The sequence below is a fragment of the Cydia pomonella genome, chromosome 11 (assembly GCF_033807575.1).
Source record: "Cydia pomonella isolate Wapato2018A chromosome 11, ilCydPomo1, whole genome shotgun sequence".
Classification (NCBI taxonomy): Eukaryota; Metazoa; Arthropoda; class Insecta; order Lepidoptera; family Tortricidae; genus Cydia; species Cydia pomonella.
Window position 1 is genome coordinate 1,641,958 of NC_084713.1, and position 27,664 is coordinate 1,669,621.

Consider the following 27,664-nt stretch of genomic DNA (forward strand, 5'->3'; position numbering starts at 1 on the left):
GGCACGATCAAAATGTAGATTTTAATCACTTTAATGAACTTAAGGGGCCTGCCGCGAAAACCGAAATTGGGGAATTACGGGGATCTTTCTCTTTTTACTCTCACTAAGATATAATTAGAGTGACAGAGAAAAATGCCCGCAATTGACGAACTTCGATTTTCGCGGTTATACACCTGTTTCGGACGACAGCGGCGGCGGCTTGCCGCGAACGAACATTTCAGAACATATTGGAGGTAAGTAAAATACAAAAAGTCAAAAATTACAAAGGCGAAGTACAAAAAACTGATTTAATAATATAAATATCAATTATTTCACAAAGAAGTACAAATACTCAAAAAGTCAGTAGAAGTTATTGCATTAGATATCATTGGTTTGACCGATGGACGATAAAATGCATATAAAACTTGAGCTTAACAAGTTTGCGCAAAACATAAGAATATCGTTACTTAGACTTAATATGGAGTTGCCTTTCGACTAGATATAATACAATCATAAGGTTTACTGCATGAACACAGGCATAGAACACGTAAAAATGATTAGGGATTTACACAATACGTATGTAGAGAGATTTAAAATAGCAATGTATAAAAGCTTAAACCTCGGGCGTTTGCAGTTGTCCTTAAATTTTTAGTTATTTGTTTTACAAGGGGACAAAGTTTGCCCGAGCAAGCGAAAGATTCCAAAATTGAACCACGAGCGTAGCGAGTGGTCCGAGAAGTGGAATCTTGAGCGTTGCGAGGGTTAATAAAACTTTGACTCCGAGTGAAACACAATACCAAAAAAAATCAAATCCAAATGAACGTAATAAAAAATGTATCATTCAAAATCATTATTTAAAAGTAAAATCAACTAGTTAACATAAGGAAACAACTAAAAATATGCATCTGATTACTTTGCCCCACATGTGGATAAAATGCAACTTTGTCGTTAGTTTTTGAACAATCAAGAGAGCCTTTACCAGTTGGTGTGGTGAAAAAGTTTTTTTTCTACCAGTGTGGCATGGTATTAAAATTATTTAAAATACACATCAAGTTACTATAGTAATGGACAAAATCAACTAATTATAACAAATGTATGTTTTTTATTTTATCAGGTATGTTTTAACTATTGGCGCCTGTAATTGTGACTTTCTATACAACAGTTTATTAAATCACTAACAAATTGTAGCCAAATATCATATAAAATAAAAATAAGTATATAAAATTCAATTATAAATTAACTAACTACGAAGGCACACGAGAATAACTTCAGATCCCTATAATAATCTCTGAGTTAAGGCACACGATTTCTTAAAATACGTCTTAAGATAAAGATGTTAGAGCTTATTTTACAACGCTTTAGTCAATTTGATCTGCTAAGAACTAGTACAAATTGAGCTTTAGGTAATTTGGTACACGGCGGAGACACATAAAATTGAAGAAATTTGAACTTAAAATAGAACTACATAAGGTTCAAATTTCTTCAATATGTCAAGTAATCTTCTTCCCGCCGTGTACCGAATTGCAATTTATTTTCATAAACTTTGACTAGTTTAACAACACAAATGTAATCTTAACTAATGCAGTTTTGGAAATAAGTTGCATCATGTTATTTATAACAAATTAGGGTTTAGGTAAAAAACTTAAGTAAGTCACCTGTTGTATGTAGTTGTGACGTGTTCGAATAGACATTTGTTTTGTTTGTGTGTGTCTTTTAAACATGTATTGTCTATTCGAACACGTCACAACTACATACAACAGGTGACTTACTTAAGTTTTTTACCTATAAATCTATTTGATATTCATTAAATAAAAAAAATAGAAAAGTTAATGAATGGTGCAATAATATGATAAATTTATACATCTATATTAACCGTTAATACATTTTTGAGCAGATCAAATTAGAAATTATTGTGACACCATCTTATAATAATGACAAGATTATAGGTTTTAGCTTTGTTTCAGAATATGTAGTTATACTAGTGCTACTTTTCCGCACGCGTGCGGGAATGAGCACTTTCCGTGCATATGTCGAAACTTTAAAGAGCCATATGTACTGTAAAACATTGTACGATACACGTGCGAATAGGTGATTCGCAACTCGTGTCGATTTAAAATCTTCGGACGTATTTTAATTTAACATCACTCGTTGCGAATATCCTATTTTCTGCACTTGTATCGTAAATAACTGTTTTTTTCTTATCCTGTTATAGTGTCTTTGCACACTAATTTAAATATAATAGATACCATAATTCATAAATAAATCATTGACAGGTTTAATTATATGGTTTTAGTAAATTCACAGACTGTTATCGCCTATGTGAAATAATTTCAATATATAGTGTTCTTCCCATGTCACGGGATAATTTATACTTGCCGCAAAACTAACTGACCACTGAGATCATAATGCTATCTCCTTTACCCTTGTTAAGACCAACCAAGAGTGAAAGAGATAGCATTATGACATGACTCGCCACTTAGTTTTGCGCCAAGTATAGGTGCAGTTTCGAAAATTTAATAAAATATATGGGTACACCAAGTCATTGTTATATCGATAGTGTCAAATTATAAAGGTACAATATAAAATTCGCTTAATCATAATAACAATACAATACTGCATGCGTCTCATACAACAGTAAAACAATTCATACAACGCCGCAAGGCTATAAAATTATCAATCAAATATGCACAACAATTCATTTCATTATACTTTACAATCTCGTTTTCAATATAAAATATAAATACCTACCTAAATACTACTGACGTATTGTCGGAACGCTTCAAAAGATTGTGAAAATTTTTTGGACCCTTCTCATATTCTTTTATCATATTTTCCATTTCCAAAATAAGTTTACTTTGTTTCCTGTGAAGCTGTTCAGAAATTTCGGAGAAGTTTTCCAAGTTTCATGACTGCGGCCTTAAAGTCGTAACTGTGGTCTAAATCAGTCAGATCGTGGTCTAAACGAGTCGGACCGTGGTCTAAATACTTCGGAATCCTGGTCATAATACCTCGGAACCGTGGTCTAACGTAAGGACCGTAGACTTATACCTCGCGACCGAGATCTAAATACCTAAGGACCGTAGACTTATACCTCGCGACCGAGATCTAAATACCTAAGGACCGTAGACTTATACCTCGCGACCGAGATCTAAATACCTAAGGACCGTAGACTTATACCTCGCGACCGAGATCTAAATACCTAAGGACCGTAGACTTATACCTCGCGACCGAGATCTAAATACCTAAGGACCGTAGACTTATACCTCGCGACCGAGATCTAAATACCTAAGGACCGTAGACTTATACCTCGCGACCGAGATCTAAATACCTAAGGACCGTAGACTTATACCTCGCGACCGAGATCGTAATACCTTGGGACAATAATTTTAATACTTCTGACCGTGGTTTGAACACCTCTGGACCGTATTGTAAATAAGTCAGGACCGTGGTCTACATACCTCGAGACCGTGGTCTAAAGCTTCTTGTCCGTGGTCTAAAGCTTCTTATCCGTGGTCTAAAGTTTATTGTCCGTGGTCTAAATGAGTCGGGATTGCTTGAGATAGTGTAATAGCAATTGATGCAGGAACTTGTATTGTTGCACGTGGCTGATGAGATTGGCGCGTTGTTGGTGCAACAGTCCTATGGTGCGTGGGATGTCTAGCTCCTGAAATGTTACATGTTTTCGTGATTTTTTATACCTATTGAGCCAACTTTAAAAAGATTTTAAAAATATTTGAAGTGAAAACTTCTTTAGCGGCGCTGTGCACTTTTTATGATGGGGAAAAAATGTTAAAAAACTCGCGACAGGTCACGTGACCGACAGATTTGTCAGATTGAAATTCGAATCTCAAGGTTTTGACTTTCGCGTCGGCTTCGGTCTCAGTTACCTGGTTGCAGTTAACGACGTGCAGCAGCAGCGCGGCCGCGGTGGCGAGCCCGGCGCGTCCGCTTCGGTCTCAGTTACCTGGTTGCAGTCGACGACGTGCAGCAGCAGCGCGGCCGCGGTGGCGAGCCCGGCGCGTCCGCTTCGGTCTCAGTTACCTGGTTGCAGTCGACGACGTGCAGCAGCAGCGCGGCCGCGGTGGCGAGCCCGGCGCGTCCGCTTCGGTCTCAGTTACCTGGTTGCAGTCGACGACGTGCAGCAGCAGCGCGGCCGCGGTGGCGAGCCCGGCGCGTCCGCTTCGGTCTCAGTTACCTGGTTGCAGTCGACGACGTGCAGCAGCAGCGCGGCCGCGGTGGCGAGCCCGGCGCGTCCGCTTCGGTCTCAGTTACCTGGTTGCAGTCGACGACGTGCAGCAGCAGCGCGGCCGCGGTGGCGAGCCCGGCGCGTCCGCTTCGGTCTCAGTTACCTGGTTGCAGTCGACGACGTGCAGCAGCAGCGCGGCCGCGGTGGCGAGCCCGGCGCGTCCGCTTCGGTCTCAGTTACCTGGTTGCAGTCGACGACGTGCAGCAGCAGCGCGGCCGCGGTGGCGAGCCCGGCGCGTCCGCTTCGGTCTCAGTTACCTGGTTGCAGTCGACGACGTGCAGCAGCAGCGCGGCCGCGGTGGCGAGCCCGGCGCGTCCGCTTCGGTCTCAGTTACCTGGTTGCAGTCGACGACGTGCAGCAGCAGCGCGGCCGCGGTGGCGAGCCCGGCGCGTCCGCTTCGGTCTCAGTTACCTGGTTGCAGTCGACGACGTGCAGCAGCAGCGCGGCCGCGGTGGCGAGCCCGGCGCGTCCGCTTCGGTCTCAGTTACCTGGTTGCAGTCGACGACGTGCAGCAGCAGCGCGGCCGCGGTGGCGAGCCCGGCGCGTCCGCTTCGGTCTCAGTTACCTGGTTGCAGTCGACGACGTGCAGCAGCAGCGCGGCCGCGGTGGCGAGCCCGGCGCGTCCGCTTCGGTCTCAGTTACCTGGTTGCAGTCGACGACGTGCAGCAGCAGCGCGGCCGCGGTGGCGAGCCCGGCGCGTCCGCTTCGGTCTCAGTTACCTGGTTGCAGTCGACGACGTGCAGCAGCAGCGCGGCCGCGGTGGCGAGCCCGGCGCGTCCGCTTCGGTCTCAGTTACCTGGTTGCAGTCGACGACGTGCAGCAGCAGCGCGGCCGCGGTGGCGAGCCCGGCGCGTCCGCTTCGGTCTCAGTTACCTGGTTGCAGTCGACGACGTGCAGCAGCAGCGCGGCCGCGGTGGCGAGCCCGGCGCGTCCGCTTCGGTCTCAGTTACCTGGTTGCAGTCGACGACGTGCAGCAGCAGCGCGGCCGCGGTGGCGAGCCCGGCGCGTCCGCTTCGGTCTCAGTTACCTGGTTGCAGTCGACGACGTGCAGCAGCAGCGCGGCCGCGGTGGCGAGCCCGGCGCGTCCGCTTCGGTCTCAGTTACCTGGTTGCAGTCGACGACGTGCAGCAGCAGCGCGGCCGCGGTGGCGAGCCCGGCGCGTCCGCTTCGGTCTCAGTTACCTGGTTGCAGTCGACGACGTGCAGCAGCAGCGCGGCCGCGGTGGCGAGCCCGGCGCGTCCGCTTCGGTCTCAGTTACCTGGTTGCAGTCGACGACGTGCAGCAGCAGCGCGGCCGCGGTGGCGAGCCCGGCGCGCGCGGCGGCGCCCGCGCAGCTCACGAGCAGCGGCGCGTTGTGCCCGCCCAGCGCGTCCGCCTCGGTCTCGCAAGCTAGACGGAGGCCGTTTACTTCAGCTAAGAACTCTACAATCAGAAATATTAACGTCAATGCCGGTAAGTTCTTAGAAAATCATAATATTAGGAAACAAACCCATTAAATTAAAAAAAAAAAAAACAAGAAACAAGATTTAACCGTTTTTACAAGCTTTTATTTAACTTGAAATGTACCTATGTATGTACGGGTCAAATCTTGCAAGGCAAATCTGCCCCACTTCCTGGTTTCCGATGAAGCTACAAATTTGCATACATATGTAAGTTGGATGACAATGCAATATTATGATATCATCGAGCTGATCTGATGATGTAGATAGGAGGTAGCCATAGGAACTCTGTGATAAAACAACGCAACCTAATTGTGTTTGGGATTTTTAAAATTGGCAAGATGACTTGCCTGTGGAAAGAAAAGTACAGTCACCTATAAAAGCTTGTACCAAAAATTAAATTTAAGTTAAGGCAGTTAAGACGGGGTTGAAAATATTTCTCAATACGAAATACTTTAAACTTGGTAAAAAGGCATTATATTGGAATACAAGAAAAACTATTTCAACTGTTTGGAAAATTCTCACTGAAAGTACTAACATAAAAGATACGATGTGATTCTGTTTGCCTGTGCTCCACTAACGAGCTTTTGCCAAACTATATCAAGTACAACAGTAAGAAATAAAACATACCCAGAAACGGCTGCACTAATTCCGGAGCGGGTTCGTTCCACAGCCGATAGTGGACATGCCACACGGTCCTCGAGCGGCCGCCGCAGCGCACGCGCAACTGAACCGACCCACCCCACGATGCGCGGGATTCGCGCATCGATGTTACTTGGAACTGGCAAGAGAAAATATACAGTAACGGCAATCTATCATATTGCTATTTTTATGCAGGCATTCATTCGTTTGTGAAATTAGACTTTATATCATATAAACAATAATAATAAGGGCTCATTTTCTTAGTCTGATGATGTAAAAATCGGGCGTCGAACTAATGATCGTCAGATTCAGGTAATGCGTACATATAAATGTCAGATTGGATTACAGAAAAATTATAGCGTTAACTTGGACCAAAATAACCAAATCCACCATCTACTTAATGATTTTTTTAACCCTCCACCAACCCCCCCGAAATTAAAAAAAAATCTGTAGACGCTTTCCTGCTCACCGGAGAAGAAAACTTTATATAACCTTTTTAGGATTCCGTACCCAAAGGGTCAAACGGGACCCTATTACTGAGACTTCGCTGTCCGCCCGTCCGTCTGTCACCAGGCTGTATCTCATGAACCGTGATAGCTAGACAATTGAAATTTTCACAGATGATGTATTTCTGTTGCCGCTATAACAACAAATACTAAAAACAGAAAAAAAAAAAATTTAAGGGGGCTCCCATACAACAAACATATTTTTTTGCCGTTTTTATATATAATGGTACGGAACCCTTCGTGCGCGAGTCTGACTCGCACTTGCCCGGTTTTTTTCCTTCCTATCACCTAATTTTTCGATTCCAATAAGTCTCTAGGAGGCTCGAAGAACTACATATTTAGCATCGCGGGCTACCCAGCTATTAAATGATCCGATATATCCGATGTGTGTTTGTGCTTGCTGATGCTAATCTTTCAACTGGTGTGATTTAAGAGTTCCATTTCTAACGATCGCTGAGCTGCAGACAATCAGACAGACGAGCAAAACAATAAAGTAGAACACTAAAAAACAGGACAAGTGCGAGTTGGGCTCGCCCACCGAGGGTCCCGTGCTTTTTAGTATTCGTTGTTATAGCAGAAATACATCATCTGTGAAAATTTAAACTGTCTAACTATCACGGTTCACGAGATACAGTCTGGTGACAGATGGATAGACAGACGAACGGACAGCGGAGTCTTAATAATAGGGTCCCGTTGTTTACCCTTTGGGTACGGAACCCTAAACTTCCAGCAATATACATAATGGAGGCCGTTATCTTTGCTAGGAAAAATCCCGATCTATTTGAAGCTAAACTAGATACATACAAAACTAGGAGCCAGTATAGAAACAAACTAAAAATACCAAACGCTAAATGAGCCATGTATAGAAACGGGCCCCATTTCGTATGTATCCGAGTCGTAAACAAATACCCGATGTGATCAAATTGGAAACAAATGAAAAACAGTTTCACAAAAAATTAAAAACTTTTCTCATACATAAATGCTACTACTCAGTGGAGGAGTTTCTAAATGATGAAACCTAGTCGCATTATAAGAGGTCACTATCAAAATTTGTCATTAATCAAACATTGCCATTCAATTTAACTTTTGCTTTGACTCATTTTTAATTATACCTACATTAATTCAAATACTACACATAATAGCAAGCATAGCCTGTAATTTAGTATTAAGCTAGATATAAGACAATTTGTGTGCCCTGACAGGGTGTCATGGAAGCTTACTGTATAACTGTAATAACATCTTATGTACATGATTTTACAAATTAATATCTTATCTTATCTTAAAACCTCTAAAAAGAAGACTTACCTTGCCGATATCAGCGGTACAGTCTTCAGGCGGCAAATAGTGAGGTCGCTCGGCTCCCACGCGGGCCAATAGTCTGCTGCCGACCTGACAACATTATACAACGTAAGTACAAAGTAAAATACTATTTTATACTATCGTGATATAATATAGATTTTTACTATAAAACCTAAATAATTCATGAAAATTGGTATCTCAATTGACAAAAATGTAGTACAAAAGACATAAACGCGCGAAGTTCCCCGCCCGCCGGTCCCCCGTTTAGTCTTTTCTATGGGAGCGCGGCGGCACGTGATTAGTAAAATTTTTTCATAGTTGACTATAGCGTATCGAAAAGAGTATTATTTATGGATCTTGTTGGTCTGAAATAAATGATTTTTATTTCTTATTTTATTATAGTTGAGTTGGGACCCCAAACATTAAAAAGTACACAATTTTAGTTTCGTATACGAAATTAATTTAACCATTTTATTGTAATACGTAAATATTGCATGTACTCCTAGATCTTTAAGTAGCCCTTAAATAGATGTGGGATTGGGGACCTAAGAATTTAATAAGTGGTGAACGGTGTTGGTCACACATACTGTAAACAGTGTTTAAAATACTTTACAGTACATATGGGGCTACTTTATAGCACTAGTGCGAGAAGTAGCATATTATGTTACTGTGTCGAACATTTAAAGGGCCATATGTACTGTAAAACGTTGTACGATACATGTGCGAATAGGTAATTCGCAACTCGTGTCGATTTAAAACACTCCCTTCGGTCGTGTTTTAATTTATCGCCACTCGTTTCGAATTTCCTATTTTTCGCACTTGTATCGTAATGTACTATTATATTTAAGCCTTTCTTGTAGTGACTGTTTGTTTACCTAAATAAAAAAATAAAAAAAAGAAACTGACAATAGCACAATATAGATTGGAATTTGCTTCTGTAGTGTGGAATCCTTTCTTTAATGTCCATAACACTCGAATTAAAAGACTCCAAAAAAAGTTTATTAAAGCACTGGAATTCCGAATCGGTCGTAACTATGTAAATTACGCTTCCTCGGCCACACATCATAATCCAGCCACTTTCACTTAGACGGTCCTGTACAGATTTAGTATTTTCATTCAAAATTATTAATAATATTGTAGATTCCCCCGACTTATTACATAACATTATACATACATAGTTGTCGCAGTAGGGCATTATTTAGCATTTCAAACAGCAGAACGAAATACGCACAGCATTCATATATTGGGCGCGCATGTAGGCAGTGCAATGAAAAATGTATGGACGCAGATTTGTTTTGCAATTCATTTGCAATTCTTTTCTAAAATAACGGTTAAAAGTTGCAGCAACCTGACAGTAGGTACCTGTGATTTAAGTATTTTCTCAGTATCTACATATATATTTTTTTATATACATTTACGCTTTTGTTATGTAAGTACACTATAAGTTTACACTATTATTATTTTTCCAATTGTACATCGAAATTTAAAATTAGGAAACTATAGGTCTATAACGAAATCAACGTGTAGCTATTAGCTAAGTTGATCATATGTTTATTTTAAGACTGTTTGTTTCTCAATAAAAAAAAATATAGGTACGCAAAGTATGATACCTCGCGAGCAAAAGAGATTTTTTTAAAGTAATTATAACATTTAAATTACCTGCCACGCGCATTCCCACAGCATAGCGGCCGGGACGTTGTGATCCACCTTCGCTACCACATAGAAGCGCTGTGTACTGCCTACGGTCATCTGAAATAAGCAGCCCACTTTAATTTGGCAATATTATAATTCAATTCCAATATCAAGTAGATAGAGTTGTGAAGCGTGCAGGAAAGAGATGTAACACTTTTAATAGCAATGGATTTTTTTTGAACAAATCACGTCTTTCCATCAGAGAAGGGCAGATAAAAGCGAAATTATATTTTGCTTCTTGTGAGTGTTTAGTTGAATAAAAAATACCATTATATTAACTTGGCTAAATTGTTTTTTATTATATATCTGAAACTGACGGTTATTCTAGAGACCTATTATAAGTATAGGTGTTTATACTAAAACTGACCGTAATATGTGAAGCGTTTATATACCCAAGCAGATTGGCTGGCGTAGGATGCAGCTTCACCCTATTGTCTTCATAGGGTAGATCGTCCGTGCTCAGTCCGTTGACTGCAGCGTGTTGAGATACCAGCACTGTTCGGACGGAATTACTCTCGTTTGTTCTAGAGAATTGACGTTTAGCATAAAACTCACTGTTATATGTGACGCGTTCATATACCCATGTGGATTGGCTGGCGTAGGATGCAGCTTCACCCTATTGTCTTCATAGGGTAGATCGTCCGTGCTCAGTCCGTTGACTGCAGCGTGTTGAGATACCAGCACTGTTCGGACGGAATTACTCTCGTTTGTTCTAGAGAATTGACGTTTAGCATAAAACTCACTGTTATATGTGACGCGTTCATATACCCATGTGGATTGGCTGGCGTAGGATGCAGCTTCACCCTATTGTCTTCATAGGGTAAATCGTCCGTGCTCAGTCCGTTGAGCGCGGCGTGTTGAGGTAGCAGCGCAGTGCGGACGGAGCCGCCCGTGGCTCGGCCTTTGGGGATTTGTTCGAATGCGAATGAGAGCTGGTCGTCCGACATCTTGCGTTCTAGGAGTTGGCACTGGAAATAATGTATAATGGCTCTAACTCCCTCGCACCTAAATACTACAATGAAGTTACGTTGTTCCAGCTTGTTCAACCGAATTGTCATTTTAGTATCTATTAATAAAAATCTGATTTAAAAATTACTGTTAACTGTTAATTGAGACTATGAGACGAGAAATAATATTGAACATTCCTGCTGATTAGACTAAAAAAGATTCATAATGACACAGTCATGCATGTATTAAAAATAACAAAATGTTAGTGGATTTTTTGCACATTGCTCCGTAATATTAATCAAATAGGTTGGGTCGCTTAACCACGTGTATTTATATTAAATATTACTTACCATAGTTTCTTTGGTAATACTGGGCGGCAGCGGCTGAAACTTGGGCAGGCCTGTCGACCACCGATGCTTATTCGCCGGCTGGGGCTGCGGCTTCGCTCTGTCTCTCCCCAGGGTCGCACTTTTCACCTCCTTCCTCCCCATAAACACACCCCATCTTCTTCGTTTCTTCTCTTTACTTACATTACTATTACTACTGACATTCATAGTAACACTGTTTTTTGTCGAGTCTAACTCTACACTGGTGCTGTAAGTCGAATTCATGACAGAACTTGACAAAGCTGAGTCGTTTACGCGTATATCGGGCACGCTTATGCTTGTTATATTATCGTTCGTTTTACTTATCGTATTGTTATTCGAAACGCGGTGAGTTGAGAGGCTTTGATACGGAGTTTCATCGTAATTATTATCGTCTTTAAGAGATATTTTGTCGATGGATAGAGCGACGTTTTCGAATTCGTCTTTGTTTATAGACCTATTAGATATGTTCAAGTCTTTTGGGACGCTAGATTCGCGAACACCTTTTATAATTTGTGCGTTTACGTAGTGGCTGTCTGGTTCGACTTTCATTTGATAAGGTACATTTAGTAAAGGTTTTGGATGGTTTCCATATTTGTTGATAGTAGGATGACTGCCATTTCTCTCATTTAGTCTAGTTATTTCATCTGTAGTTGTTAAACTTTGTGCGCGATCTCGCATAGTGACTTTATCTTGCCATGGTAAAGGTACATTTTCGTAGATAGGTTCTTGAGTATCGCTTAATTTCCCAGAAGCCATCTGCTGTTGTGGCAACACTAAATGCCTTTGATAATTAAGTCTATGCATCGGCATAGAATACATAATATTCCCTCTCTCATCATATACCTTCTGTATGTTATCTGAAATATGCTGATCGATCATGTGATGCGGGTTGTGATTAAGCACTGAATTTAAATTATTATAAGTCCCATGTGGCATAACATTAGGTCGATAATTGACCACAGGATTAGGTATATAACCTAGTCTATTTAAAGCAGTTCTAGTTGAGACTAAATCCGGGCTAGATCCGGATACATGTGAATTGATATAACCCCTATGGTAGTTCAGCGCTTGGCTGGCAACAGCTAAGTCTGGCGTTGAGTTAGAAGCTAGTCCATTTGAAGGGTAAGGTGGTGGTGGTTTGTATACGTTGACATAATGCATCGGTTTGACGTCTGGATGGACCGCTATCTGATAATTATTCATGTATTTAAGTCCATATAGGTAATCATCGGTAGCAGCGGCTTGGTTAATTGTATGTCTGGTGACGTCGGGGTAGTGGATGCGGTGTATGTCGGGATGGGAGCCGTAGGCGAGGGGCTTGGCGACGGCGTGGTTTTGGTAGCGTAGTTGTGCTTCGGCGCGTTGCTGTTGGTATTTCTGTTGGACGGCGGTTTCGTAGTCGGGCGCGGGACGGTACTGTGGTAGTTGGACTCTGAAATAACACATTCTCAAGTCGAAGAGCTTTTGCTATAAAAAAGATCAAGAGACTTACGGAAGGAAATCGAACACAATCATTTATTTGTAGGTCATAGTCAATGAATAGTGTTGATCCTGATTTGACCGTTAACAATAGTTTGATAGGTAATAAGGTATGATTTTGATAGGTAATATGTATTCTATATATAGGTGTATATAGGTTTATGTATATGTTATAGTTTGCGTATTCATACTACGGGTTTTCTACTTTTAATTTTGTTTAATTATTATTGATTGCTTTCGTCCTACTTTTATGTGTATCCTAAAGTCTCATATTGCTACTGGTAATATTGATTTGTTTTTCACCTGTTAGTGTTTGATCTTTTCGCATTTTCTCAAAGGTTAGCTGGAAGAGATCCCTTTTAGGGATAAGTTAGATAGATAGATAAAAACTTTATTTCAAAAACATTTTCGTGACAAAAAAAAACTTAAAATAAAATGCACTAAAACTAAGGTAGAAACTAACTACTAACTAGGTAAGTACTAGGATAGGAGTCACGACTGTGTAGTCGAGAAAAGGCGCCGACTCAGCATGTTCTGCAGCATTTCTACCGCAGCGCTGGTATTCTGCCGGGACCTAGCAGTACGCGCGCAGACTTATGGTAGGATCAACCACCAGTGACAAAATACACTAGTTCGCCTTTGTCCATATCCGCCTGTTTTATGTTAACCTGTTTATGTGCAGTGAAGTGACATACATACATACATTTCAAATGAGTGTAATTTAAAGAATGAAAGATATACTGCAAAAGGCAACTAGAATAGGTAATAATATAAAAAGGATGTTTTTTGCAACCAACGATGGTTTTGACGACCGGTTTGGCCTAGTGGGTAGTGGCCCTGCCTACGAAGCTGATGATCCCGGGTTCAAATCCTGGTAAGGGCATTTATTTGTGTGATGAGCATGGATATTTGTTCCTGAGTCATGGGTGTTTTCTATGTATTTAAGTATTTATAAATATTTATATATATCGTTGTCTAAGTTCCCTCAACACAAGCCTTATTGAGCTTACTGTGGGACTTAGTCAATTTGTGTGATAAAGTCCTATAATATTTATATTAAAAAAAAAGGATGGATGTTATACCTCCTAGAGTCAAGTAACTGGCACGCGGTAGCATTGCTAAATAGGTAAACAATAGAGTCCTTGAATATCTTGATCTGGCAAATGTTATCCCTCGTTCGTTGATAAGCAGTGGTTTTAAAACTAAACGGCTACCCGGTAAATTTATATTGTCCATCTTGCGTTGCAAACCTGTTTTAGGGCGTCCGCTATCTGGCGCGGTTGCACGGGGCGGGTGAGCGGGGTTACGAAAAATAGTATGAGCACCGCTAACTGCCGCGGACGCCCTCCGGACGGGCCCGCTCCGTGCACCCGCGTCCTCTAGGACGCCCTTAGATGCGAATACGTCTGCTTTAATTGAGAGAATCTGGCTCGCTATTTAGTTCAAAGAAACATCTTTGTAAAAGACAAGTACCTGGCACGCGGTGGAAGTGCGTCTCTCAGCTCGAGACACGAGGTAGAATGCGCTCGATGTGACAGACTGAGGCTGGACTCCAAACGTGAACTGCTGGCTTCCCTGGAGTCTAGTTCTTCGCGGCTGTCTGAGAGACCAATTTCCTGCTGGAAGAAGAAACGGTATTCTGTTAGGAAATATCAATCTAGGTTCAGTTCAGGCTTTTACAAAAATAGGTGCCTGATTTTAGAGGGGGTGCCAACATTAGGATTTAGGATATGCTACCCTCCATAAAATCCAATGTAATCAGTAAACAGTGTATTTATTGCTTTCATAGGTTATACAGGTTGGTACATTATATTGGTTCAGCTATGAAACCCTGTAGGGCACTGCAATATACCTTAAATCTAACTTAATAACTATGGCTTAAGGCTATCTCTAATTTTTTTTTTGAATAACCATGCGATCATGCCTCATATTACTCGTATATTCATATACATCTTTTAAACAGTTACAAATATTTTTAGGTTGCGATATACTACTATATTAAATACTATTACTATAATTAACTATCTAAGAACTCTTGCACTGAGTAAAAACAGCTGTCTAATAAATATTTTGTAATTTTTCTGTCAAATAAACTATTTTTTTCTTCGTCTCTAATTGTCTTTGGAAGTTTATTGTACACTTTTATACACATTGCATGTGGACTAGAGGCGTGCATTTTTAGTTTAGATGGCGACATTGGAATTCTTTCTCTAGGGCGCAAGTTAATATGTTGTAGGTGTGGAGATTTTAAGCAATTCTAAGCTAAAAAGGTAATTCCTCAATTTTATTTGTTGTTTCTCTATAAAGATTACATAGTGTGTATTTTTGATATAACCGCAAACTTAAAGGTTTTAGTTTAACTAGACACAGGTTTTAGTGCTATAAAACAATTATTAACGATTTTTTTTATTTAGTCTTAACTACCAGAGCAATGTTTTTCGTACGGCAGGGTCACTTGTAACAGTTGTGACGTCGCGTCATTAAATGCGACGTTTTGAGTTAAACAAAGTAGTGATACATTGCTTGCTGAATTATTTTATATGGAAAAATAAAAGTCGTATTTTTTTTATAAAACCTCTTAAAGTGTGTTCATGAAAGCCTAAAATAACTACCCTTTGATTATGCAGTCGTACGAATACAGTTATATAATTATATACAGTTATAAATACGTTAAAAATACAGGCTTTATAAACCTTACCTTATACATAAACCTAAACCTTACATAGGTACAAACATGATCCCCCTTATTCATAAACGTCTACTAAAGTTACGATGCCGCTAATAATCGTTTGTCCCTTTCCATCATACCAATACGTTACGATCATAACAATACGTGATAAATATGAATCAAGCGTAATGTGGGCGGGATAAAATAACAAGTCGATAAATAGTGCGATGGTAAAGAACCTTTATAGTGAAAGAAAAATTCAACTCTCACTTAAGAAAAATTCAACTCTCACTTAAGAAAAATTCAACTCTCACTTAAGAAAAATTCAACTCTCACTTCGCTAGTTTGTTTCCTTGATTGATACGTTTGAAATCGACCGCCCGGTTTTGCTGTCTATGAATGTCAATATCTCTTTCAACTGCCAATCTCATTGTAAAAACGATACCTAACTGATGAATGTAACATGTGAAGAATGTGTTTTTTTCATAGTCACTGTCAAGATGGCCGCCTCGTGCGACTTCGCCTGGCACCATAACAATCGCGATTGTCTATTATGGAAGTATATTTTTGTTACCTATTATGAGAAATAAAATATGTCCATGAGTATACCTGGGCCAAATAGTCTCCTTCCAGGCGCGGCAAGATAAAGAAGTTGCATGACGGCCCGAGAATGCCTGGAGGAGCTTTTGGTCCATAAAGGAGAACGTCCAGTACAGGGAAACCTCCCTATATCACTAAAAAGAAAACTCATGGACATGTGCATTTTCCCAATCCTCACCTACGGAGCACAGACTTCGTCTTTGACAAAAGTTCAAAAAACCAAACGCAAGGTTCGTCAGCGAGCTATGGAGCGTAGTATTCTGAGCGTGAAGTTAACAGATCGCATTAAAAATACAATACTACGCTCCAAAACTGAAATAACTGATGTAGCTGAAACTGCCGCTAAGCTGCGGACTGGGCAGGGCACGTCTGCCGTATGCCGGATGACCTGTGGGCCAAAACAGCCACCTGTTGGGTCCCACAGGTTGTAAGGCGTCACGGTAGATCTCATCGGAGATGGCGGGACGAACTTGACGCCTTTGACAGACACTGGTGGAAGACTTCCGAGGATAGGGACACGTGGAAGAATAGGAAGGAGGCCTTTGCCCAGCAGTGGGACAATGTGGGCTCATAATAATAAAAAATAATTATTATGACAATTACCACTTTCAGTGCCAAGCATCCCATTAAATAATTGTCCTAGTTTCAATCGCTGTTAGTAAACTACACCTGTCAAGAATATAGTTAACACCTGTCAAAGATGGGTTCCGTGAGATTTCACCCGGCAGGCCGACACCATATCGACCCCGATTGCTTTTGAATACAGCAGTCTGTTATGACATTTAGGTACAATTTATAATTCCAGCCGTCTGTAAGTAGTGTGTCTTCTTTTTGCTTTTACTTCTGTAAATTTGCGACCTACCGAAACACTGTCCAAAAGGCTCCTGAATTTGACTGAAAAATTATCACAAATACGATTTAAAAAAACACCTGTGCAGAACTTATGAAGAAATCGATATTGTGATGTTTAGATAGTTATTTGTTCTCTGATATATTTAACACAGGTGTTAAATTAATTTGTAACATTTGCGCTTACTTGTAAAGCATGCTGTGTACACTTGTTTTGGATCTCGAGCAAGTTTTTAAACCATGATATGCAATTGTATGTTTCTCATGATATTGTACGATTTCTGTTAAGTGTACTCAATAAAGTAAAATAAAATAAAAATAAATTACGGCAAAATTCAAATATAACGTTTCCAAGGGTTCGTAGGTTTTAAGTAATGAAGACAGCTGTCAAACTGTCAAAGATGGCTTCCGTGCGATTTCACCCGGCAGGCCGGCACCATATCGATCGCGGTTGTCTAATCGGCTCGCTCGGAAGCGCGGAACTAACTGTTGCTTCCTCTATATGGATAAACGATAGGGTTGTCACGTCTATTATGGTTAATTTATTCTCCAATTGCATTTATAAATCTGTAATAAGTTGAAGGCGGCGTGTTCAACTCCGCGAATTCTCTGCGTGTAGCTCAATAAGGCCTATGAATCCTATAATATTCTAAGCTGAGACGGGATCATCTGTACTTTGAACCTAAATTTAAAATGATCTCTCTCTGTCTCTCCTTTTTCCCCACGCTAAACTAATTTTGTCTGCAACGAGGGTCACATCTGTTTATTTTATTTTATTTTGTGCAGTGTTCAATTTACAATTATTTAACAGGATATTTTGGGATTTTTCTCTATCAACTACAACAATAAATATAATTTAACAAAAAATTTTGACTGTTTAATGATTTAATAAAGTAATTAAACCTAAATACAACAATTGACAACCCTACCGGTCTGCGCACAGCTATGCGAGGTACGTGCGCGAGCGCACTGATAGCATCTTGCGCCGTTAAGCACGACACACACACGTCGCAGCGAGTCGAGTCGCAATTTAAATTTGCACGTGACTTAATGTATAGAAATGTAAAAAAAACAAGTGTCAAAAATACTTTTACATTTTTTTTGTGAGCCTACTTTAAGTAAGTATGTAAGAAAATATTCTTTATTGCAGCAACAATTATACATTTTACATACATGTGACACTACAAAGAAATTTTAAAGAGAAATAGAACCAGGTAACAACTTGGCGTTTTCCCACCATTCTGGATAGAATGCATCCAAGTAGTCCCGCCATCTCTCCTTCGGTCTGCCTGCACCGTTTATGGTGTTCCATGCGTCCCACTCAGTAACCATTTTGGTCCACCTTTCCGGGTGCATGCGGCAGACCTGTCCACTGTCCAGCGCAGTACCACTTGAGCTTAGTTGTCTACAACTCGGGATCTGGAGCATAGTTCCGTGTTTCTGATTCGATCAGTTCTACGAACACCTAATATACACACACGCTCCATCGCTCGCTGGCAAACCTTACTTTCACATATAAATATGATTAGTATAGACGGGTTGGATAAGTGTACTAATAACATACATGATAATGATGATGTCCTCCCAGATGTATCCGTCGACGGCGACATCCTGACTAGATTTTTTAATTTTTTTTTTTTTAATTCTTTATTAACTATCACGCGCATGGGCGCTAGCGTGACTTGCAAATCCAAATTTGGTTTTGAAAGTTCGGCTGCACAGAACACAGTAGAGCTGTCCAGATGAGTTGTATGTATATTGTATAGTTGTGGTTGTTGGTGGGCTTGGGCCGAGTTTTTCGGAGCTGACTTTTGGCGTCAAGATCTTCAAGCCGGGTGCGTTCAAAGTTGTCAAGACCCGTATTGACAGCAGTTCGCCAGTCCGATCTCTGAGTCGCAAGCTCCTCCCACGACTCGCAAGATATGTCGGTGGCCGACAGGTGGCGTTTTACGACATCCTTGTAGCGTAGATACAGTACGTAGTAATATATGTGAATCGTACTTAAGCAGAACTTATGAATCGATCCACTATTGCTAAGTATTTATATGCGGGTGTCGGTATTTTAATGGTTTTATTAGATAGACGTGGAATGTTATCTTACAATCGACCGCTTTATAGCCTTAACGTATGTATGTTTCTGTTATTGATAAAATAGCAATGATCAGAAAAAATGTTCTGCCCTCACAAAACAAATAAAGGTCGAACTTCGTGCCAGAAAGTCATGAATAGGTACTTAGGCTTAGAAATTACTCGACATTTATGAATTTAACGTGTATTTATATTCATGTGGACTGATGTGGACCAAAGTAAAGTTGCATTAACAGAGAGCCCACCGCGAACGCCGAAGTTCGCAAATTGCGGGCATTTTTTTCTGTCACTCTAACTACGCCTTAATCGGAGTAAAGGAGAAAGATGCCCGCAATTTGCGAACATCGAAGTTCGCGGTAGGCCCTCTGGTCTATAGCTGATGTGATGTGGTTTTCTACTGCCTAGCCCTAGCCTAAGCTACAAGGTTTACAAGATTATGTATTTACTACCTTCTGCTAGCGACTTCGTCTGCGGGAAATGATGATAAATAGGATAGATTAATATTTAGTCAGGCAACATGATTGATAAGTACCCTATGTCCTTCATCGGGCCCCAAACTACATTCATACCGAATTTGATCTGGGCGGTTTCAGATCAGACTAGCGTTTTGTACGAGCGCGTATTCTCGTATAAACCAAATATAGGGAAAAGTAACGCTGAATCGACCGTATACGCGCAGAAAAATACGCTCGTCTGAACCCGCCCTTAAGCGTGAAGGTGTAACAGAGTTATAACATTTACCAGGGATTTATTCAGATGAGAATTTTACGGATTGATTAAAACTCACTTTAATAAAAGTTATAGTTAAAGGTATTTAATTTATTTGTGTTAAATTAGATTAAATTCCTAGTTAAAGGTTATGTATTTATTTATTCAGGTAGGTAATAATTGAACGGCACGGAACGTGAAATAAGAGCGTACTCTCGTCTTTAAGTTCAATTATATTCAATGTCCAGTTAAAGGTATGCACTAGCGTGACGATTCGTATTTGTAAATCTAATTGCAACACCACGCTTTAATTCATTTGAATCGGGCGATCATTTTATTTTAACGATGATATAATAACGTTGCGGTGAAATAACTTGAATAATTGGCTTATACAGTTATATATGTGTAACGTTCATTAGGTTCACGTCTCTTCTTTGAGCATACCTAAAATTCGATTTTGAAACGTGACGTACGCGTTTGCGTTTAGTCTCATTTTGTATTGGATTTAGAAAGAGCGCGCCAAGCGGGACGTTTTGGAAACTCAAAATCCTATACAAAATGAGACTTAACGCAAACGCGTTCGTCACGTTATGATGTCGATAAAATTTACACTAGGGGTACAGTACATTTTTTACTTCGAAAACCGGTCGATATGACTGACATTTGTCTGACACACATAATCTATATAAATAAAAATGAATCGCCATAATGTATGTAATCGCATAACTTCCGAAAAACTGGGCCGATTTGGCTAATTTTGGTATTAAAATATTTGTGGAAGTCCAGAGAAGGAAAAATTGCGAGAAAAATAGTAAAAACAACGATATTATTTTCCCATACAAACTGTTCCTACCTGTCAAACATTTGATTCGTCCCGCCAGTGCCGTAGACTCGAGTCCCCTCAAATTGAATAACGTATTAAAATAAGGATTTCGAATCGACAACATATATCCACCATTGAGGTATAGTATTAGAGTCGGCATCTCCAACAAAATGATTCTACACCTCATTGAAGTGCCGGCACTTCATTGCGTTTAGTACGTCTCCGACTACTGGCGAGATGCCACACATGTAACGAAAATAAAAAATAAAAAAAAATTGATAATGCCTTTATGCGTTATGAAAATGTATTCTAATAATATCTAGAAACCTAATAAAAGCAATATAATAACAATCCACTTCGAAAAATGTTTTGTTTTAAGCTTATTTTTTATTTAGATTATTTTGAAACGTCACTTTAACCACACGCGGTGGTACGCCATTTTCTTTGGCGCATAGATTACATTTCGAAGATGTAACACGGAGGTACTAATGATAATCTCCCTTATTGTTTGTAGAATATATACATAAAAATGATAAATTCATTGTTATCTTGTAATTTTTTGAAGTATTCTTATTATTTTTAAAGAATATATTATGTTATAAGCGCGATTTGATTAAAATTGCTACGAGTACGAGAGTCAAACACAAAAGGTTTTAAGACCTTTTTTATAAATTTTAATATCGGCAGTGTCACAAAAGAAACAAAAATCATTACACTTTAATGGAAATAAATAAATTTTATCTAGATTCTTTACAGTACGTATTTAGGCAGAAAACGAAAAGTTGTCATAACAGTTTCGCTTCTGACTAGCTATTAGTCTTAAGCTTAGTGACAGACGTCAAACGCCGAAAATGGCGGACACAAGTTGTTCTCGATAGCTTGTCTAGTACGTAGTACATTTATGTCAGTATTTCTTGTCGTTATTCGGTCCCGTCAGCCAGGGGACAATAGTAAGTAGCACAGTTTGTTAGGAGAAATTGTATAACACCTTATACTAACACGCTTGGTAGTTGACCCTTTATAGAAAAGGTTTATAACTACCACAAAAAAGCTGTTTTGGTGAATTTAAATGCCTTAAAATCGGGTTTTAAACAGTAACCCAAGAGAACATAATCACGGCAACGAGTGACAAGAAAAAGTTGATTCACCCAATTACTTATACGCATTACGCACACAAGCTGTTCACAATCTTAGTTATCGATTAAAATGTTCATCGGATTACAAATTAATTCGTCAGTAAATGGAACCCTCATAGAGACTACTTTCTTAGACGCATTGCACGGTAATAGGTTAGTCACAATAAAAATATTTGACAGTTTTTTAACTTCTCATAGAAAGGGTCAATTTGTGTCGGGGTTTCCATAGAAAATGACAATATTTCATAGCTCTCCACCTGAGAGCAATGTATATAGGATATCATCCAGCATTTGAACAGTTTTGGTCAAAGCAGAAGGTATTCCATCGTATCATAAGCGCGGGATTTTGCTGCACGTACTTAAATTGAAGTTCTCCATATAAAATGCAGGTGGTAATGTTAGTTTTGTTATACAATATGATGATGATTGTGGTGGGCTGGTGTATCAATGAATATGTAATGAAATATATTTTTCATATGAACTCTTCGGAATGCGACAGACGCACGACTATTTATTTAAACTTAATTGCACGATATAAAATTGTACAATTGGCGGACTTAATACTTCAAGGCATTCCCTTCCAGTTAAACATTGGGTCAAACATAAACTTGTAGTTAGCCTACTCCTAATAAGAAAGGCCTAGTTTCTACACTGTTTTTTTAGAAGGTCACATGAAAGTCGCTTTCGCAAAAACAAAGCAACGAAAAGCATAAGCACACGGGCTCCTTTGCATTCTTACAAACGGAAAAGCGCTAATATAAGAGGAGGACCTAATCAACTCGATTCTATATAGTACCCACGTATTTCGGTGTAGAGGGTTTCTCCTCGAAAATGAGATAAAATACTGCAAAATAATAGTATTGTGGGGTAATTGTCCACGCTTGAAGAAGCGATCACGCGTCGCACATAACCGCCTCCATAAATGAGTTATGCATTTAATATTTGCGAAAGAGGTCATGGTAGCTTTGACGTCGCTACAACGCGGTACTGTGTTTTAGAAATTTACTTCATACTTTTTGGTATTACAGCGAATAAGCCAGATACAGGTTCAGCACAGTCTTTAGACAATCTTTAGTTTTTGGCCATATGCCAAGGCTCTAACATCCATCATCATCTAGCCTATCTAACGCAGGTCACTAATTATTGCTTACCTGAAAATTAGTAGTGGCATCATTCGGCGCGTTCAACGCATGCTATGTGTATGCCTCGTATGAAACGTGTGTTGCCGCACACAGCTCCTCTATATATATTTGCCGGCCTCCGGACTCGGTAGTAGTAACGAGGCGGACTCGTTTTCCCGTTCTCATTCTATGCTGAACGTTCGCATGCGGTTGATATCTTACCTCGAAGTTGGTAGTGGTGTCATGCGGCGCGTTCAACGCCTGCTGATGCCTCATATGGAACGTGTGCTGAAGATCACAGCTTCTCCACCACACATATTCGTCGGCCTCCGGACTCGATAGTAGGAACGAGGCAGACTCGTTCGCCCGTTGGCATTCGATGCTGAACGTTCGCTTATGTTTTATATCTTACCTGGAAGTTGGTAGTGGTGTCATGCGGCGCGTTCAACGCCTGCTGATGCCTCATATGGAACGTGTGCTGCAGCACACAGCTCCTCCACACATATTTGCCGGCTTCGGGACTGGGTAGGAGGAACGAGGCCGACTCGTTCGCCCGCTGGCATTCGATGCTGAACGTTCGCTTGCGGTTTATCACTATTGTGATGTCTGACCATCTGTGAAAAAAAGGATCGGCGTCAATGGCAGTTCAAAGTAGTTTTTGTTTGTTTACTTATTTTACTGTAAGTTATACGCCCGATGTACCTGGCGAGCAATCCAATGCCGGGCGCCTTCGGTGCCCTCATGCTAATAGAACGTTGGGCTACGTAAGTGGCGCACTGCGCGATTCAATGCCGGGCGCCTCTAATAAAAGAGTCGGACGTAGCCCGACGTACGCGGAGCGCTGCGCGCGATCCAATGCCTCACAATAAGAGTCGGGCGTACTCGCCTCGGGCCTTCGGCACCCTTATGTTAAACAAGTCAGGCGTAGCCCGACGTACATAGCGAGCGATTTTATGCCGGGCGCCTTCGGCCTGACCTGCCCTCGGATGCCGATGAGCGAGACGGCGGTAGTGACCTTCTCGGCTCGTGCCAGCCTCCATCGCCGAGAGCAGAAGGCCCTCAGCTCCTGGCCGTAACCCCGCAGCTCTTGTCATGACACTATGGTTAGTATGTAGCCTAGTGTTACCTGTAGAAATGCGGCGTGTCGCTATGCTCACTCAGCACTCGAATGCCGGTGAGCGAGACGGCGATAGTGACCTCCTCATTCGTGCCGGCGTCCTTCGCTGAGAACAGCTCTTGGCCGTAACCCCTCAGTTGTTGGCATGTCGTGATGAAACCTTCTTCCGCTTGAGCCTGTGGGATGACAACTGATACAGTATGTTTTCACATATACAGAGAATATTTTAAAGATCAGTGAGGGCAGCTATTAGTTGGGCTATGGGGACCACTCTACAAAGTAGGTACGAGAAAATATCTACACGTTTTCGAGCAGATCGGTGTAACATATCTGCTCTATGTGGGGAATTATTTTAGACTAAATAAGATTTTACAAAAAATTTCATTTTCAATACAAGCGGAGTGGGTCAAATTTAACTCACAATACTTGACCCATACATAGTTACATACATTGCAAGTTAAATAATAGCTTGTAAAAAAGAGGGCATTTTCAGTATATCCATAAGTTGCGAAAAACACCGTTTCTAACATATTTCTTCATTGAAATGGTCATACATCAAGGAGCAATCCCTTATAAATTTGATCAGGAAAAGCCAAAGCCATATTCTGGCTCATGCTAGAGTATTAAGTATTAAAAATGTGCCAATACTACTTTCTTGATAAAGTAGTAGAAAAAATATGATTTTGCATCATAGATTAACATATCTAAAATAGGCATGAGTAATTACCAAGACCACAAAGATAACGTCTGCCGACTTAGGCGGGTGTTATCGTGGTATTCAATATAACAGTCAGCTGTTATCTACTGTTTAGGTTTGTGCTAGGTATTACACATTTTTACACCCCTACATGCAGGTTTTTTTAATGCAATTAGGCCATTGAATTGAAAGTACCTGGAACATTTTTTAAATTATAATTTAAGTTATTTCGACTTATAATCATAATTCATTCTCAGATTTTTCGGTGCATCTATTTTGTTACCATCATATGACTAGTGGTAACAAAATGAGAAGAAAATAAAAATCTGATTTTATAATAATATACCAATTTTATATCTCAGTGTAAGTAACTACTCGATTGGCAACCATTGTTTTAATATATATTTGCAAATAACATGCTAAAATTGGAGTGAAAATGGTATCATAATTAAAAATCTGACTATGCATTTTATCACGGTTTAACATTTCAATTAAAAGAACCTATAATTACCACCATTCCCTATACCTATGTATTAGACCACTAAAAAAGAGAAATCCATAATTGTGTCAAGTCATGAGAATCTTCATATGGTAAAAAACTAGTAAACAATGATACAATGTCCAAAATAATTAGACCCTTTGTTTCTATGAAGTTCTATAAAGATTATAGTTAAGAAGATAAGGTGAGTTAATAGCAGCACATGTAGGCAATGATGGGATAATATGCAAAACAGATAAAGATCATTTCTCTGAATACTTGTTTGTTATTGTTTGAACAGGAAATTGCTGTAGTATAATAGTTGGTAACTATTAAGCTACTTACATTCATAAATAATGGTTCACTGGATGGAACTGAATGTGAGACAATTGATTGTTTAGTGTGAATGACAGTGTACGCCCCAGGCCAAAACTACAGAAACAATGCAATAGATTTTTGTACTACTTGAAAACAAAAAAGTAAAAATGATAATAAGAACATTTTAAAAGCAAATAATGCAAATTCTGTTTACGATAAATGGCAGTTCAAGTTTATGTAAGGCAGTTAAAAAGGGTAATAATGTAACTTTTTCCAAATTTCTATTTTTCATCTCCTTAGGAGGTTTTAATACTCAGGGTGTATTTTTTAGGGTACTATTACTGAGACTCCGATATCCGTCCGTCCGTCTGTCACCAGGCTGTATCTCATGAACCGTGATAGTTAGCCAGTTGAAATTTCTACAGATTATGTATTTCTGTTGCCACTATAACAACAAATACTAAAAGCAGAATAAAATAAATATTTCTTTCCAATCTCGAGGTTCTCATCCAATCACCGAAGTTAAGCAACGTCGGGCGGGGTCAGTACTTGGATGGGTGACCGTTACTATACATAATGGTATGGAACCCTTCCTGTGCGTGTCCGATTCGCACTTGCCGGTTTTTTTATTTTAATCTTTTGGGGTTGCCTAATGTGAAATATTTTAGTTAGCAATTAAACTTTTGCGCTATGGTTAAACATTTCTTTAAACTGAAACAAGAAACATTTTCTAATCCTTTGTTATTACTATTTGTATCACTTATAAGTATCACTACACATAAGAGGCCTGACACTCATTTTGTCTTTGTATTGTGACCTATAACTTCCATGTTTGGTAATATGGTTACGGATGTAAATGTTAGTTGGTTAAATAAATAAATGTAGTGATCCCATATAATCACCTAATCTAATATTAGGCCAACTGATTACACTTGATGTTGAAATAACATTCCTCTAATGAATAACCAAACCAATTGCATTAATAATTGTAGCACCAACTTTTTAAGTATAAAAGTTACATAAATTTTCTGACCTGTGACATATTATGCAATGCCATATGATGCTGTATGACCGCAGCTGTCAACCATTCCAACTTCCCTGTCTCAGCCAATGTACTTGCATCAATTAACTGCCCGTTATCCAGCATCTGCTTCGGAAACGTCAGTAAATTCTTCAAGTATTCCACTGTATGCCGCTCCCGGTCATGGTTACCGTACTCTGCTTGTCGACTGTACGAAGCTAACACCACTGCTTGCTGACAATCACAGATTATCCGTCCTTCCACTAAATCATTTTTCAGTTGCAGGAAATAATGGTTACGAGTGACTTCATCTGTTATTAAACTCGTACCGGATATCACATAGTACATCACACGCAGGTACAATTGGTGGGAAGACGCGTATTTGTCCAACTGACGCTTTAACGGACGTTCCAACTGCACCCATCGCGGCTGCTGCTGCCTGTTCACGTAACGGAGCCCAAAGAACTCCGGCTGGTTTATCGCCTGCCGCTGGCACACGTTGTCCAGACATTCCTGGCCCGTAGAATCAACGGACAGCGTGCAATCCGCCACACCACCATCTAACAACTCTACACTGATCACAAACAGGCTTTTAGATGCTACGTTGTACTGCCGCGTCTTCTTCAACAGTTTAAAAGGCATCGTTAGCCTCTGATTAGCAGTAGCATCACATAGAAAACAAACGTTATGATACGTTTACCGCATAAGAATACGGCCTTATGCGTTCGTTACGCGCACGGTCCATCGCATTTCTAATAAGAATAGCACGTTACATATACTTTACGGCGGACGGACGTAAACCCAGTGACGTTGTATACGCGGAAAGTAATAAAATTTGCCAAGTAAACACTACGCGAAATCTAAAATTCACAACATTGCGGCCATCGAAATCTGACAAATGACAGCTACGTAGGCATGGGCGTGTTGCAATCAAAAACCATCGATACTAATGTCGTAACAGATCATCGATATTTTATCAACTTATTTGATGTTTTTATCATGATAGGCTTCGAACTATACACTAACCAGAATTAGGTACGTAACGATGTGTTACTTGAAAGAAAGTGAATGGATTTAAATTAAAGGTTAAGAAAATTGTTCGTGCTGTATTATTTATTACATGAAATTCGAAAGTTTTGCTCATCAAACATAAAATATCTATATCAGTCAGTATTATTTTAAATGTCAAACTTATTATGACGTTTAAATAACACTTGCGCAGTCTAGTACTATCAGAATCGCTGCCAATTTAGAGTCAGACGAAGATAACTCTGCAGTGATTTTTATATCACAGACGTGCAAGTGTTATTTAAAAGCCATAATTTCATAGAGATTTGATGTTTAGAGTAACACTTGCACGTCTATGCTATAAAAATCACTGCAGAGTTATCTTGGTATGACTCTAGCTTGGTCTAACTCTGGACTGTCTTCTTTCAGATTAC

General features: G+C 40.1%; 1 protein-coding gene across 3 annotated transcripts; it reads right to left on the bottom strand.

Annotated features, from left to right (window-relative positions):
- Positions 1-273: 273 nt before the first annotated feature.
- On the bottom strand, positions 274-27,307 carry LOC133522612 (tyrosine-protein phosphatase non-receptor type 14). Of its 3 annotated transcripts, XM_061857982.1 has the most exons (12): positions 26,235-27,307; positions 23,718-23,884; positions 23,032-23,205; positions 14,429-14,439; positions 14,072-14,237; positions 11,102-12,551; positions 10,547-10,771; positions 9,771-9,860; positions 8,118-8,201; positions 6,295-6,445; positions 5,484-5,647; positions 274-3,643 (listed from the first exon to the last, which is right to left on the bottom strand). In XM_061857982.1, the coding sequence occupies exons 1-12, from the start codon at positions 26,862-26,864 to the stop codon at positions 3,515-3,517; spliced, it is 3,441 nt and encodes a 1,146-aa protein (XP_061713966.1). In that variant the 5' UTR covers positions 26,865-27,307; the 3' UTR covers positions 274-3,514. The 3 variants fall into 3 exon arrangements, 2 of the variants coding, with proteins under 2 accessions (XP_061713966.1, XP_061713965.1); XR_009800094.1 differs by lacking the exons at positions 274-3,643; positions 5,484-5,647; positions 6,295-6,445; positions 8,118-8,201; positions 14,429-14,439 and having other exon boundaries at positions 10,359-10,771; positions 14,072-14,217; positions 23,004-23,205; positions 26,235-27,303; XM_061857981.1 differs by lacking the exons at positions 274-3,643; positions 5,484-5,647; positions 6,295-6,445; ... (1 more) ...; positions 9,771-9,860; positions 14,429-14,439 and having other exon boundaries at positions 10,195-10,771; positions 14,072-14,217; positions 23,004-23,205; positions 26,235-27,303.
- Between the last annotated feature and the right edge of the window lie 357 nt (positions 27,308-27,664).

Excerpts from the sequence above, each read along its gene's own strand:
- LOC133522612 (XM_061857982.1), bottom strand. The coding sequence starts at position 26,864 with ATGCCTTTTAAACTGTTGAAGAAGACGCGGCAGTACAACGTAGCATCT. Across the intron at positions 23,206-23,717 it reads GACACGCCGCATTTCTACAG|ATGGTCAGACATCACAATAG; the intron begins GTAACACTAGGC and ends TTTTTTTCACAG. Across the intron at positions 8,202-9,770 it reads TGTGGGAATGCGCGTGGCAG|GTCGGCAGCAGACTATTGGC; the intron begins GTAATTTAAATG and ends TAATGTTGTCAG.